The sequence below is a fragment of the Gorilla gorilla genome, chromosome 4, assembly GCF_029281585.2.
Source record: "Gorilla gorilla gorilla isolate KB3781 chromosome 4, NHGRI_mGorGor1-v2.1_pri, whole genome shotgun sequence".
Classification (NCBI taxonomy): Eukaryota; Metazoa; Chordata; class Mammalia; order Primates; family Hominidae; genus Gorilla; species Gorilla gorilla.
In genome coordinates, this window is record NC_073228.2 from 64,034,041 (window position 1) to 64,048,720 (window position 14,680).

General features: G+C 48.9%; 1 protein-coding gene across 5 annotated transcripts in view; it reads right to left on the reverse strand.

Moving 5' to 3' along the window:
* Window positions 1-465: 465 nt before the first annotated feature.
* PIPOX (pipecolic acid and sarcosine oxidase) overlaps window positions 466-14,680 on the reverse strand; it is a 107,027-nt gene continuing 92,812 nt past the window's right edge. For 2 of the 5 annotated variants that reach the window (XM_055388646.2, XM_063706556.1), the window contains 7 exons: window positions 12,684-12,832; window positions 4,555-4,768; window positions 4,093-4,275; window positions 2,998-3,144; window positions 2,468-2,626; window positions 1,802-1,877; window positions 466-1,416 (listed from right to left, as the gene is read on the reverse strand). In XM_055388646.2, the coding sequence (XP_055244621.1) occupies window positions 1,247-1,416; window positions 1,802-1,877; window positions 2,468-2,626; window positions 2,998-3,144; window positions 4,093-4,275; window positions 4,555-4,768; window positions 12,684-12,832 (1,098 nt within the window). In that variant the 3' untranslated portion in view covers window positions 466-1,246. Of the gene's footprint in view, window positions 1,514-1,801; window positions 1,878-2,467; window positions 2,627-2,997; window positions 3,145-4,092; window positions 4,276-4,554; window positions 4,769-12,683; window positions 12,833-14,351; window positions 14,610-14,680 lie in introns of those variants that run through there. The other 3 variants (XM_019027168.4, XM_004042030.5, XM_063706557.1) reach the window with 3 other exon arrangements.

Genomic DNA, 14,680 nt, shown 5'->3' on the forward strand with positions numbered 1-14,680 from the left:
ACTTGCTCGAGTCCCTGTTACCACCCCTCACCCCTCCACCCACCCTGGGGTGGTTATAAGCCTGTTCCCTTCCAAAGCAATTAGTGCAAGGAGGCCAGCCGACTCGGTGCTAATGCTGTTTCATTAAGTGGGAGCAATCCTAATGATAATAAAATGGCACATTTAACATTCAAACATTGAACAGGGTTTCTAAGCGAGTGTGTCTCTCTCTTTCTTTCTGGTATAACAGCTCCATCTTCATAAGGACCTGACAATACACCTTAATGAGAGACTGGGGAGCTGAGCATCTTCACACAACCAGAGAGGGGGTGAGGAGGAGACAAAGAATCCAGAGAAAGGGGGTGCAGCGCATTGAGGGGATAAAGACTCCAAGGGTTCCTGGGTTAATGGATTCTGTGGTGCTAATTTAGACAATTAGAGCCTGGAAGAAATGAGGTCACACAGAAAAGAAAGCCCGCTACAGACTTAATGCAGGGCAGTTATTTATTTGTTCAACAAATATTTATTGTTCATCAAAGACGAGCCAGATTTTATGGGCATTTGTGATGGAGGCTGGCCTTAGCTTTAGGAAAAGGAACTCCAAGAGCAGTAGTGATCTCTGAGATCATCTTGTTCACCCTCCTCGGGGCAGATTTAGTCGAATCCATCCCAAGCTCTTCAAATATACCAGCAAAGAGGTTGTTTTTTTTCGTTTTGTTTTTTTTGAGACAGAGTCTCACTCTTGTTGCCCAGGCTGGAGTGCAATGGCGCAATCTCGGCTCACTGCAACCTCCACCTCCCGGGTTCAAGTGATTCTCTTGCCTCAGTCTCCCAAGTAGCTGGGATTCCAGGCATGCGCCACCACACCCGGCTAATTTTGTATTTTTAGTGGAGACAGGGTTTCACCATGTTGGCCAGGCTGGTCTTGAACTCCTGGCCTCAGATGATCCGCCTGTCTCAGTCCCCCAAAGTGCCAGGATTACAGGTGTGAGCCACCACACCCGGCCTCCAGCAAAGAGAATTTTTAACAACTGCTTTGGTCTCCAGAGCCAGTTCTTGTGCCCTCTTCTTACTGATATACCCATCTCAAAGGTCCTTGCTACTCTGTGATTGTAGAATATCTGATCAACCTTCTGGGAGCGAGAAAGTAGTTGTGAATGGGGAGGTGGCCAAGAAAAGAAGGTAGACTCAATCGTCTGGTGTTTACGGGGGATTCAAGCGAGGCCCAAGAAAAAGGGAGCTGGCCAAGGAAAGAAGGTAGACTCAATCATCTGGTGTTTATGGGGGATTCAGGCGAGGCAGAAGAAAAGGATGACATTTCAGGGACACTCCCTTCATCTGAGGCATCTTCTCCATCTGTGAAACCGGCTCCTGTGCACAGAAGGGAGGCTTCTGGCCAGAGGTCAAAGGTGGGCTTTGCCCAGGCTCGGGAAACGGCTGATTCGAAAAGGTGCCAAGTCATAAGATGGTGTTAATTTCATGCTTAATTCATACAGGATCTTCCCCACCACAGGGGCCAGCTTGAACCCGTGCCCTAGGAAGGGAAGAGCAGACTCTCAGGCAGCTTCACAGACAGAGAGGTTGAGCTCTCTGGACATCCCCTACTTACCCAGACAGGGCTGACTGTCTCCTGGTCACATCCCAAAGCCAGAAGTGGCCTCCCACCATGAATACCCCTTTTCTGACTGCCCAGCCTCCTTATACCTACAATGTCCAGGCTTCAGCACCTATCTGGGCAGCTAAGAGTGTGGAAAATACCATTTCACCTGGCACTGAGGTAGGTCAGCTTTAAGGCACCCCATTCCCCCCAGCTCAGACTCACCAGAGAATCCAGCACCAATTACAATGTTGTCATACTTTGGGTGGCGATCGAGAATGAACTGTTCATCAGGGGTATTCTAGAAAGAAACAGTCACACCTTGTGTTCTTTGAGGCTCGAGGGAAGAGAAAAGAACTGCAGGCTCTAACTGGAAGGGAATGGGCTGGATTTCTTTCCAGAAAGGATGGAATGAGGCACAAGGATGCTTTCCGCATGCCCGTGCCCCTCTGGGTGTGCCAGTCTTTTTCATTTGTCCGTCTGCCTTTCTTCTCGCACAGAGCTACAAACACAGTAGGTGTTCAGTTAATCTTTGTAAACTAACTTTAGCCAAGATGCCTCAGGCCGTGGTGACATCTGTCTCTTCTCTTTGTCCCTAAGGCCTGCTCAACTGGAGGAGCTTGCCAAAAAATCTTTTAGAGCTCTTCTGGGAATCAGAGTGAAGGACCGACTGCCAGGCATAGCCTAGTTTCCTAATGAAGAAGAATAGGAATAATTTCGAACAGGCCCCTCCCTGGTAGAGGTGAACCTACCCACAGAAATGAGCCCGTTTGTTTAGTCACACGCTATGTCAGGGGTCAAACAATCGGGCCTGGCCAGTGCGAGGTCTGTCTCCTTCTTCCCTTCTGTAGAGTGGTGAGGGGGCCCAGCAAGGCTGCCCAGACCCCTTACCGTGTACATGCAGCTCTCAATGACAGCAGGCTCGGGCTTCAGATCAGGTAAGTGATCTCTGACAAAGCTGCTCAGGATCTGGACGTCTCCGATGTCTGTGCGTGCTGTGGGGCAGTCCCGCTCCTCAGGGTCTGCGTGGTTGCCGTGGTGATAGCTGACCTGGCTCCCAATCAGAGTGGCATGAGTGGTGAGGGCTGGCCTTCCACACGCACCCACAGCCGAAGGGCAGGCGTGTACACAGGACAGCCCCATCCATCATTCCAGCCTTCCCCACTCCTGGCAGGTGCTGTGGGCTGTCACCTGAGGCTGCTTAGCTATTGGTCCCTGCAACCACCCTATGTTTGCAAAGGAAGGGCTCCTTTTGCTAGGCCTCAGGGCAGCTGAGGGTCTTTCCTTGCAAATCGCCATGAGTGAAGCAGGCTCCTGCTGTTGCCCCCGAGACCCAAGGGCATCTATGGAGGGGCAAGTTAGAGCAGCTTCCCCTAATCTGCACTGGCATCTACCTGCCTTATCTCGGTCTTTCCGCTCACCTTCATCAGCCCTGGGTACTCTCCTGTGGGCAGTCCGTAGATGTGGTGGGGACACAAGCCCAGCCACAGGAAGCACGGAAAGGCCTGGGACACACCATAGCTCCCAGGAACCATCTCTCGCCAGTAACACACGTTGATCCGCAGGGTCTTGAGGCAGGGAGAGGAAGTGGGAAATGAAGAAAAGCCATGGAACTCTACAGCAATGAAAGCAGTTTCTCTGGGCCCCTGCGGCCCTCTAACACAAGCCTGGACACCCAATTGAACTCATCCATGTTTGTCTCTCCCACTTCTCATGTTGTTTACCTGTTACATGTGTTATGATGCACAAAGATCTCTGAGCCTCTGTCTCTTCTCCCACTCTTAGTTTTCTCCCATAACTACACCCAGCCCCCAGCCATATTTCTGTCTCTTTTCGGGAATTAATAAGACCTCAGGTTTATTGAGTGCTTACTATAAGCCAGGTTATGTCCTAAGGGCTTTATTTTTATTTTATTTTATTTTATTTTATTGAGACAGGGTCTTGCTCTGTCACCCAGACTGGAATGCAGTGGTAGAATCATGACTCACTGCAGCCTCAACCTCCTAGGCTCAGGCCATCCTCCTGCCTCAGCCTCCCAAGTAGCTGGGACTACAAGCACACGCCACTACACCTGGCTAATTTTTCTTAGTTTTTGTAGAGACAGGGTCTCGCCATATTGCCCAGGCTGGTCTTGAACTCCAGGGCTCAAGAAATTCTCCTGCTTTGGTCTTCCAGAGTGCTGGGATTACAGGTGTCAGCCACCACATCCGGCCTCTTAAAGGCTTTATATACAGCATATATTAGGTTAGTGCAAAAGTAATTGTGGTTTTTGCCATGACTTGGAATGGTAAAACTGCAATTACTTTTGCACCAGCCTAATAATTTAATTCTCCAACAGCCCTATGAGGTAGCTATCATCCCCCATATTGCAGATGATAAAACTGAGGCTCGGTGAGGTGAATGAATTTGCCCAAGGTTGTCCACTAGCAAGAGGCAGATCCAGGAGTCAAATTTGACTCCATCTGGTTCCAAGGCTTCTCTTGAGCACCAACTCTCGGGCTTCCAGCTCCTCTTACCTGGAGAGGCAGCTCAATGCCCAGGGGACGGAGGAGCTGGTTGGTCCAAGGACCTGCTGTGATGACCAAGCTCTTAGCTTGGTAGCTCCTGGAGGTGGTTTTCACCGTGACAAGTAGCCCTGGGTTTATCTCCACCACCTTCTCTCCGTCACGCACTATGCCTCCTAGCTGTCGAATTGCATCCTGAAAGGGCAGGAGCAGGGAAAGGTGAATTAGTTCTGTATGTGGTTCACCCTGGTGGACAGAAAGCCTTTCGCCTGGGGCAGAAAACAGTGCAGAATCTAGACCTGTCCTGTATTGACAAGGCCAGCCGCATATATTTCACTGCCCTGCTGGAAAAGTCAAGACTAAAGCCTGCAGGGCAAAGGCCTCATCCAGAGGGGCGTCTTGGGCTGGCTGCTTGGGACCCGGGACTCCCACAGCAGGGAGCACCTGCATTGCCCCAGTGCTGTATGACATTACCTGCAGGGCTCTGAGGGCCTTGTATGCATAGATAACTCCTCCGGAATTGTCCAAGAGCCCCACTTCTCCCCTGGGCAACCGAATATTTGGGAAACGTTGCTTCAGTTCCTCAGATGAGAGACACTGGTGTTCTACCCTCTGCCTCGACAGATTGGCCTGGATTGTCTTTAATTCTTGATTCTCTTTCATTCCCAGCAGCAGTAATCCAGTCTGCCTGTTAAAAAATAAGTCACCTAGGTGAAGGTGTGTTTCAAAATCCTGGGCCTGATGTGACGACTCACGCCTGTAATCCCAGCACTTCAGGAGGCTGAGGCAGGAGGATGACTTGAGGCCACTAATTTGTTCACTAGCAGCCTGGGCAATATCATGAGACCCTGTCTCTGCAAAAAGTAAAAACTTTTTAAAAAGTAGCCAAGCATGGTGTCACATGCCTGTGATCCCGGCTATTTGGGAGGATGGGTGAGAGGATCACTTTAGCCAGGGAAGTCAGGGTTGCAGTGAGCCATGATTCCACCATTGCACTCCAGCATGGATGAGAGAGCAAGCCCCTGTCTCAAAGCAAAACAAAGCAAAGCCCTGGGCCATTTGCTCTCCTTCAGGAGGGATCTTGGGTCCAGGTGTAGGCCCTGAGAGGAGTCATGGCCTCATGTTCAGAGAAGAGGGGAAGCCATCTAGATTCAGTCGGTAGAATCCCAGTATTCTCATGCTGATTTCCAGCCCATTCCCAAGTCTGCCCTTGGGCTCTCACTATTGGTTTTCTTGTCCTCTATGCCCCTTCTCAGGACCCATCCTGCCCTTGAGGGCAGAGATCCTAAGTCCTCTTTCATGTCCCATGGCTTGGAAGTGGTGGAAGTTCGGTCAGTTTGATGAAATTTCTTCCCTTCCTCCTGTTCCCTGATCCCATTCACTATTTTGATCTCTCTGTTCTGTATTCTCCCCTGCCCTCCCCGCTTCCCTCTTTTTCTTTCTTGTCATATATGTTTGTCCCCTCCTGTGTGTCTGTCTCTGTCTCTCATTCCTTAGAGGCTGCCTGTTTTGTGGAAAGGGTCCTAAACTGAGAGATCTGGCTCTGGCTCTAGTCCTGGCTTCACCTTGCCCATGACCTTGATCAGGTCACTCACCTCTCTGGGCCCAGATTCCTCCTCTGTAACATGCCTGTTGAACAACTGATGGTTCCACACCAGGGTGGTACCGCCCACTCACCCGCCCACCCAGGGACAACTGAAAATGGCATGATCCATTTTTGTAGTTGGCACAATGCCTGGTGCTGCCTCTCACATTTAGTGGGCAGGGGCCCGGGATGCTACACCTGCAATGCTCGAGAAGATTCCACCCCAAATTCCAATGGTGTTCTCATGCAGAAACACCAGTAGATGGTCTCCTAGGGCTCCAGCAATACACTCAGTGACTGTGATTTTGTTTCTCCCTGTACCTCCCTCTACGCTTTTACTCCCTAAGGGAGTGAAAGCTGTTTCTCTTTCATGCTTCCTGCCTCTCTGTCACAAGAGACCAGAGCTCCCTTTTGGGGGGAAACGGATAGAAACAATGGAAGAGTCACTCTGGCCTTTGGGACCGTTCCCGTGGTCCTTCTCCATTGCAGCTGCTGCACTGCCCAGCAGCGGCCTGGTACATCCCCCAGGTAGTGGGTATAAAGCTCGTAATAGCCTATAATGGAGTCTCATGGATATTACATGCTTCCAAATCCCACATTTTCTGGTTGGGGGGATTAAAGAGAAGATTGGGAGGGGGTAGGGACACCGTGGGCCCTGGGGCGGGTGTCAGTACACAGAGCCGCGCAGCGTGCCCAATCCATTTGCCATGGCCCCCGCCTACCCAGCATTCACCACCAGCGAGATAGCAACGAGAGCTCTGCCTCTTCGAAGCTCAACAGAGGAAAGATGCAGTGGAAATCCCTGCTCTCAGCTGACTGTCTTTTTTCTGTGGCCCCCAAAAGGACTTCAGATTGGTTCAGAGGTAATGAAAACTTACCTAGTAAACTTTTTTTTTTTTTCCAAGACAGAGTCTTGCTCTGTCATCCAGGCTGGAGTGCAGTGGCGCGATCTCAGGTCACTGCAACCTCCGTCCCCGGGTGTAAGCAATTCTCCTGCCTCAGCCTCTGGAGTAGCTGAGATTACAGGCACTCACCACCACACCCGGCTCATTTTTGTATTTTTTTTTAGTAGAGACAGGGTTTCACCTTGTTGGCCAGGCTGGTTTCGAACTCCTGACCTCATGGTCTGCCCACCTCAGCCTCACAAAGTGCTGAGATTACAGGCAGGGGCCACCGCACCCGGCCAAACTTTTTTTTCTTTTTTTTTTTTTGTAGTGGAGATGGGGTCTCACTCTATCACCCAGGCTGGAGTGCAGTGGCACGTTCACAGCTCACTGCAGCCGCAAGCGAGCTCCTCCTGCCTCAGCACTCCAAGTTTCTAGGGCTACAGGCACATGCCACCACACTTGGCTAATTTTTTGTGTGTATAGAAATAGGGGTCTCGCTGTGTTGCAGAGGCCTATCTCAAACTCCTGGCCTCAAGCAATCCTCCTGCCTTGGCCTCCCAAATATTTGGGACTACAGACTACAGGCGTGAGCCACCACACTTGGCGATTTTTTTGTGTTTTGTAGACACAAGAGTCACACAGTATGTTGCCCAGGCCTATCTCAAACTCCCGGCCTCAAGCGATCCTCCTGTCTTGATCTCCCAAAGTGCTAGGATTATAAGATGAGCCACTGTGCCCGGCCCTAGTAAACTTCTTACTCAACAAATAAGTATGAAGTCACTCAGGTGTATTTCCTTGAGCCCTTTTTACCCAATGGGGTCCTGGCTGGGAGGGATTCTGGGAGAGACCTGGCTTAAACCACACCTAAGCAGATGTAATGTGAAATCCCTGACCTGGAAATTCCAGAGCAGCATATTCTAATCTCTGCCTGCAATATACCAGCTTTGGCCTCTCATATACTCTGAGATTTCCTTTCCCTTTTTCCATTGTTTCTTCCTCCTTTCTTTCCTCCTTCCTTCCTTCTTTCCTTGAAATGACTCCTCTTACAGGGATGTACTATATGGGAAAAATGAACTCATGCCAAGACAACGGGCATATCTGTCGAATTATGAAATGCTGAGTGATGTTCTAATTCCCAAGCCATCCTGTGGTGGATGAAGCGGGAGCTCCCCATCCCTGGGAGTAATCAGCGAGCTGATTCTGCCGGTGAATGTAATTGTGCCGATTGTAATCATTTTGCTCCAGCTCTCTGCCCCTGTGGCATTTCTTTCTTAGCCCAGATATTGATATAACAGTGGGAAATTTTCCATCTGAATGTGTGATGCCAGACCCTCCCCTAGTCCGAAGATGTGTTTGGGAAATTCTCATTTTCCGTGGATCACAGCTGAGCTATTTGGCCTGAGGGAAACCGTGCGCTGCTGGAGAAATGCCTTGGATTGGAGAGAGATTTTTGACCATTATGAGCAAATCGGAAATAAATGTAAAACACTGCCTGGAAATGCAAAGGCCTGTGATTATGGGAGATAGGTGAGAGGCTCCTATGGGAAATGCTTAGAGAATTGGAAACCAGTCAGTCAAAACCGGGATTGGAGAATGGGCCTTTTCCTCCCAGTATGAAGATAGATGGCTTCCATGGGCAGATTGAAAATCATTTAAGTGCTTATTTTCTTAATGGCTTTTTCTAGATACCAACAAATAGACTGCTCATTCTGCATCAATTTCTCACCCCTGTGTTCGTGGCCTCCCTGTCTTCTTTTTTCTGCTTAGACCTGGGCTGTAAGTTTGGGAAGGAGAAGGGTGAGAAGAGACAAGGGCATCAGCAGGATAAAAAATGACCGGGAAATGAATGGTCAGGACTAGCTACAAAGAAGGACTGAAAGCCAGCACATGGGTTGCCAGGGAACCCTAGAAAAGAGTGCAGCTCCCACCTCCCAGAATGCCCATCAGCTGAGTCAAGAGCATTTGGTATGAACTATTTCTTCCTCCTGACCCTAGCTTGATCCAGCACTAGGAAGAGGTAATTGAAGATTCCTCCCGAGGGCCTTGTTGACTCTGCTATGGCCCGACTAATGCCTCAGATATGATGTAGGGAGTTGGTGATCAGGGATTTCCACCAGTTACTGTAGCAGGACAGGGTGTAGGATGGAGTGGGGAGGAATTGGGAGAGGAGACGGCTCTCCCTGCACCTGCCATCTCCCATCCCAAGCTTCAGCTCTCCCCTCTGTGGGTTAAAAATGCCCAGCAAGCCAGCTCTGAGTCACCTTGGGGAAGGGATTCGAATGGGGACTTGGTAATGGCTGCTGCCTTTGTTGGTTTTGGAGGAGCTCTAGGCGTTTCGTCTTCCGTTCAGTGGGCCGAGGTGGAATTGGTTAACAAAGACTGCTCCAGGGAGGGGATGTGGCTGACAAGCCAGACACTTCGCAGACACAAGAAACAGCAGCTGCAGAGGGGGCCACCAGGTTCTGCCAGCAGCTGTACTGCCTACGGCTGTGATCTTGTCTGATATTGTCAGCTAAGCAGGGGCAGCCCTGGTCAGGAGCTAGATAGTAAAGGACTCAAAGGGAGAAGGCGGGGCAGGAAAGAGATGGGCCAGGGAGCTGGGTTTTGCTGTTGGAATCAGCGTCCTGGCTGTACACATCACAAAAGATTCAGACCTTGTGATCTGACACATGTGTCATTGTCTGTTCCCAGAATATATGCAAATGTCCCAAACCCACCCATGTTTAGTATGCCGCTGTCACAGGAAGCAGCTGAACAGAATGAAAAGCACTGGACAACCACCTGAACTGCCAACTCCTAAAGGTTTTTTTTTTAATCATCATCAAATAGCATTAAGTATGCTCATATCTATCAGTAGTATTATGGTATTGTGCTGGTTCTTCTAGAAAAACCTGGGGAAAAGTAAGAACCACACAGATGATGAATCATTTAGAAAATAAGAATCAGTAAAAGCTAAAGGAATTAGAATGGCTTTTAGCCCAAAGGTAGTAGAGCTGTATTCAGATACCATTCTGAGAATGGGAAGTATCTGCTCTGTGTCCCTGCTAAGTAAAAGAACCAAATAAATTGGTGTGCCTGAGTACGTTAGGTTAGCCATAAGAAAGGACTTATAATAATAGAATAATAACAACAGTAGTAAGAATACTTAGCACTCTAGAGGTTTTTAAAGCATATTCACATTACTTTTCATTTTTTGTAACTGGGGCTGTGAGACATCAGAATGGTCTTTTAGGAAGGGCTGTGATATTTCCCTGTCTTTAAATGCATAATAGCAGTCTTTTGACCTGGGATGATTTAGGCATGAACTTATTTGGAGACAGAAATGGATAAGTTAACCAGTTTGAGGTATCTTCCACACCCAAGGCCAGCAAGCTACCACTCAGGGACCAAATCTGGCCTTCTGCTTGTTTTGGTCTGGTCCATGAGCCAAGATGGTTTTTAAATTTTTTAATTGTTGATTTTTTTTTAATCCAAAGAAGAATAATGTTGCGTGACACATGAAAATTATATGAAGTTCAAATTTCAGTGTCTATAAATAAAGTTTTATTAGAATACATCCAGGCTCATTTATTTACATCTTGCTTTCACACTACAATGGCAGAGCTGAATAATTGTAACAGAGACCACATTGCCTGCAAAGGCTAAGATACTTACTACGTGGCCATTTATAGATAAAGCTGGCCAACCTCTATTCTAGACTTGAGTATAGTAATTCTGTGATTTGCATTAATGGGATAAGACCCTGACTACCCGGCAGCAACCCTCTCATAAGATTGTGAGGAGAATGGAATGAGTTATAGGTGTCAGGTACTTAGGCAACTCTTAGTTTTTTCTTTTCTTTTCTTTTCTTTTTTTTTTCTTTGAGACGGAGTCTCACTCTGTCACCCAGGCTGGAGTGCAGTGCAGTGGCGTGATCTCGGCTCACTGCAACCTCTGCCTCCCAGGTTCAAGAGATTCTTCTGCCTCATCAGCCTCCCTAATAGCTGTGATTACAGGTGTCCACCACCATGCCTGGCTACTTTTTGTATTTTTAGTAGAGGCGGGGTTTCACCATGTTGGCCAGACTCCTGACTTCAGGTGATCCACCTGCCTCAGCCTCCCAAAGTGCTGGGATTACAGGCGTGAGCCACCTTGCCCAGCCTAGTTTCTTATTGTAAACACTACATATATGGTGAGGAGGAGGAGGAAGATGGTTTTCCAGGTGCTGTTCTAAGCCCATTACCTACTTATCCTCACCCCAGCACCATGACACAGGTATTAGTATCCCTACTTCACAGATGAAAAAAGCTGAGTCTCACCAGAGGTTCAACAGCTCGTTCCAAACCACACAGCTGAGCGTGTCAGAGCTGAGATTTACAGCCAGGTCCAGTTCCAAAGCCCGTCCAAATTCCTGTCCTCCTGGCAAACAGGAGGATTGTGCGCTTCTGAGAGTCTCCTACCCAAGGATCCCTCTCCCTCTTTCCTGCTGCCACTCCCCTTGGTATCTGTGGTTGTTGCACCCATCTGTCTCCTCCTGCCTTTCCTCCCACTGTCTCTCAATGGAACAGGATGAAGCTGACCCAGAATGGATGGAAGGGACTGCCCCTTATTGAAAGGTGCTAGACATTGGGCCAAGTATTTCACAAAAGTCTCATTTAATCCTCTCAGAGCCCTATGATAAAAAGTGAGGCACAGAGCAGTCAAGAAACTTTTCCAAGATCACACAACTGGTGTGGAATAGAGCACAAAGTCAAACCTAAGCCTGTCTCACTCCGGAATCGTCTCCCTCGGAAAGATTCCAGACACTCTAACATCTCTTAGTTGCCTCATTGTGTGCTAGGAAGAAGTGTGCCCTCCAAGGCCCAGGGCGATTCTTTTAGCAAAAGATGCTCAGGAGTATTCACAGACAACTGACAGAGAAGGGTCCCTCTGCCAGGCCACCCACCAGCAAGACATGCTCCTTTATTTGGGTGCTGGGTGCATTAGCTGCCTCTGAATAAATCTGTAATTAGCTGCCCTGGCTGATTTGCATAATGGATTTCACTTTGTTCTTAAGTTAATGGTATTTTTGCAACAGAACACTAACCTCTTGGTTCCTGGCCATTAAAATAACCACCACCCTATCGGGTAGAGCCAGGGCTTGTAGGAAGTTCAGTTAAGAGTCACAGAGGAGGTGGGAGGGAGGCGGGATGGTTAAAGTTCCCATTGCATCACAGATTATTGGCTTTCTTTCCCATGAGTGTTTGAAAGGTCAAGGGTTGGAGAGAGCCATGAAGGCAGCAGAGAAAGACGTGGAGGCTCACTCCCTGGCAAGCAATCCAGCCTGGGGAACGTCCCCATTTTGTTCCTACAGGAAAAGGTACTCAGAGAGAACAAAATGGGTTTATAGGGCTGCTACAGGGGGTGAGGACCCCTCAGGAAAAGTTAGGATATTGATTTGACTATAAAGAATCCTGGGCCGGGCGCGGTGGCTCACACCTGTAATCCCAGCACTTAGGGGGGCCGAGGCGGGCAGATCATGAGGTCGAGAGATCAAGACCATCCTGGCCAACATGGTGAAACCCTGTCTCTACTAAAAATACAAAAATTAGCTGGGTGTGGTAGTGCGCACCTGTAGTCCCAGCTGCCCGGGAGGCTAAAGCAGAAGAACCACTTGAACCTGGGAGGTGGAGGTTGCAGTGAGCCAAGATGGCGCCACTACACTCCAGCCTGACAAAAAAGCGAGACTCTGTCAAAAAAAAAAAAAAAAAAAAAAAGAATCCTCCTGAAAGCAGCCTCCTCCTCTATCTCAACCCCTGCCCTAAAAGAGTTGCAGAGGCCTCCACAGAGTTGAAAATACACACTCCAGCCGACTCCTGTCCACTCTGGACATCTGCCACACAGTGCCTTGCCAGCAGGCTTTCCAATACTGCTTCTGCTAGCCTTGGACACATGGTCTGAACCCAGTCCTGCAACGCAGAGCCTGGCCAGAGTCAGCTGGACCTGTGGGGTGACCACCATGACAGCTGAACTCTTCCATGCATCTGGTACTTCTTGAGGCCTTGTGTCCCTCCCATTGCATTCCAAATGTTCCATGGCGCTGCCACTTCACACACTAAAAGTACCTGCAGGTGCAGAGCCCCATGATTCAAGGAATTCCTCCCACAGCCCACCTGTGCAATTGGGTTCCAGCGTCGTGCTCCAGCTGGGCCCATATCTGATAGCACTCATGCATCATCCGGGTGTAAAAGTCTTCCAGGTACGCCTTTCGGATTATCCGGCTTTGTCCATGGGAGCTTCCTCGGGAGTGTGGTAGAAAGAACTGGAAGTGGAAAACAAGAGAGATGATGGAAGCCATTACCCCTCACACTGCATCCCCCGTTAAGAGCCATCTCAGCATGTGCTGTCAACCAGGAGCCATTTATCCTTCAAATATTTCCACACAATCTGGGGAAGGATTATGCACAGGAAGATAATTTGAGCCCAGGAATTCAAGACCAGCTTAGGCAATATAGCAAGACCCAGTCTTCTCAAAAATTTAAAAACTATCAGGTATGGTGGCACTTGTAGTCCCAGCTACTTGGAAGGCTGAGGTAGGAGGACTGCTTGAGCCCAGGAGTTTGAGGCTGTAGTGAACTATGGTAGTACCACTGCACTCCAGCCTGTGCAATAGATTGAGATCCTGTCCCCCCACAAAAAAAAATCCATACAATCTTTCCAAATTCTCTCTTTATGACCAGTTTACTGACTTGGCAATCAAGATAGAAGTTCTTCAATAGCACTAACTTAGGCTTCCTTTTTGCTAATGTTGTTCACATCCAGAAGTTCTTTTGTTAGCTAGTCTTCAACCATCCTGCTGCAATCTCACCTCACTTAGATTCACAAAGAAGCAAAATTAGAAAAAACCTTCCAGTTCAACTACTCCAGCCCCTTCATTTTATGAACAAGGAAACTGATGCTGACTTTATTTCTCTGTGGCTACAGATCACTCAGGGTAAGAGAACCACCTCAGGATTCAGCAACAATGAGTTTCCTGAGAGGATGAACCAGGAATCCCTTGGGCTTTGAGAAAACTGATAGAGAAATGAAGAAGGTTTCTAACTACTCTGGCTCGTTACCAAGAAGAGCAAACCATAGCCAGCCTGGGTAGCTGCAGGCAGAATGGAAAGGGAGAGCCCACTGCAGTGGATAGCTGGGTGGCCCTGTCCTCGAAGGACCCTGCAGACACACAGGGCCCACCCACATATGCAGTGGTCACTGCAGACTGCACTGTGTAGCAGGAAAAATAAGGCCTCAGTCTCACTTATCATGTGTCAAACAAGGAGGCTGCTATTATCTGGAGGTGGCAAAAAATAAAAAATAAAAAATAAAACAGAAGCTTCTGCTGGGTTCTGGCGTGAGAGGCCAGGAATACGCAAGACAGAATCCTACCTCTTAGGCTGATAAATCAACCTTTGCCTCTAGGCAAAATTATCTTTACTTTAGGTTACCTAGAGCAGAACCAATTATTTTTCTGGGGTGGGGATCAACCATTTGGGCACAGAAGGGAAAGAGTAGTGAGAAGGAAGAGAACAGGGCCTAGGACGCTTGGTCAAGGGCAGGAACTGGGAAGCAGTAGAAAGAGGAAATGTGCCTAGAGACCCAACGTGGGTATGAGGGATGTGAAACTTCCTTTGAATTGCCATGAAACACACTAGGCAGCTAAGATACAAATTACACAGAATTTTTGATGATTCAGGCCCTTTGGCCTTGCCCTGTAGCCTGCTGGCTCTGAAAACCCCTCTGCAGGCGAGGAGGGTAGGACAGTCCTTACAGCTGGGGGTGCAGAAGGGACACAGTACCTGCTCCAGCAGGAGGATCCTCTTCCTGTGTTTGGCCAGGTGGTATGCAGTGAAGCAGCCCTGGATCCCCGCCCCAATCACAATAGCGTCCCAGAGATCTTTCTGAGCCGCCATGATGCCACTCAGCCCCACAGCTACAGAGCCTCAAAGGCAAAGGCAAGCAAAGACAGGCTCCCAGCTAAAGGACAAGGAGGAAGGCAAAGTCCACCCTGGCCAGTGTTCCCACAATGCCCTGGGGTCGTGTCCTCCCCCTTCCCTCCCTGCCAAGCCTGGCCCAGGGCTCAGCCTCCCTTCCCCTGCGGAGCAGAGCTGGGTAGTCTGATTTGTGA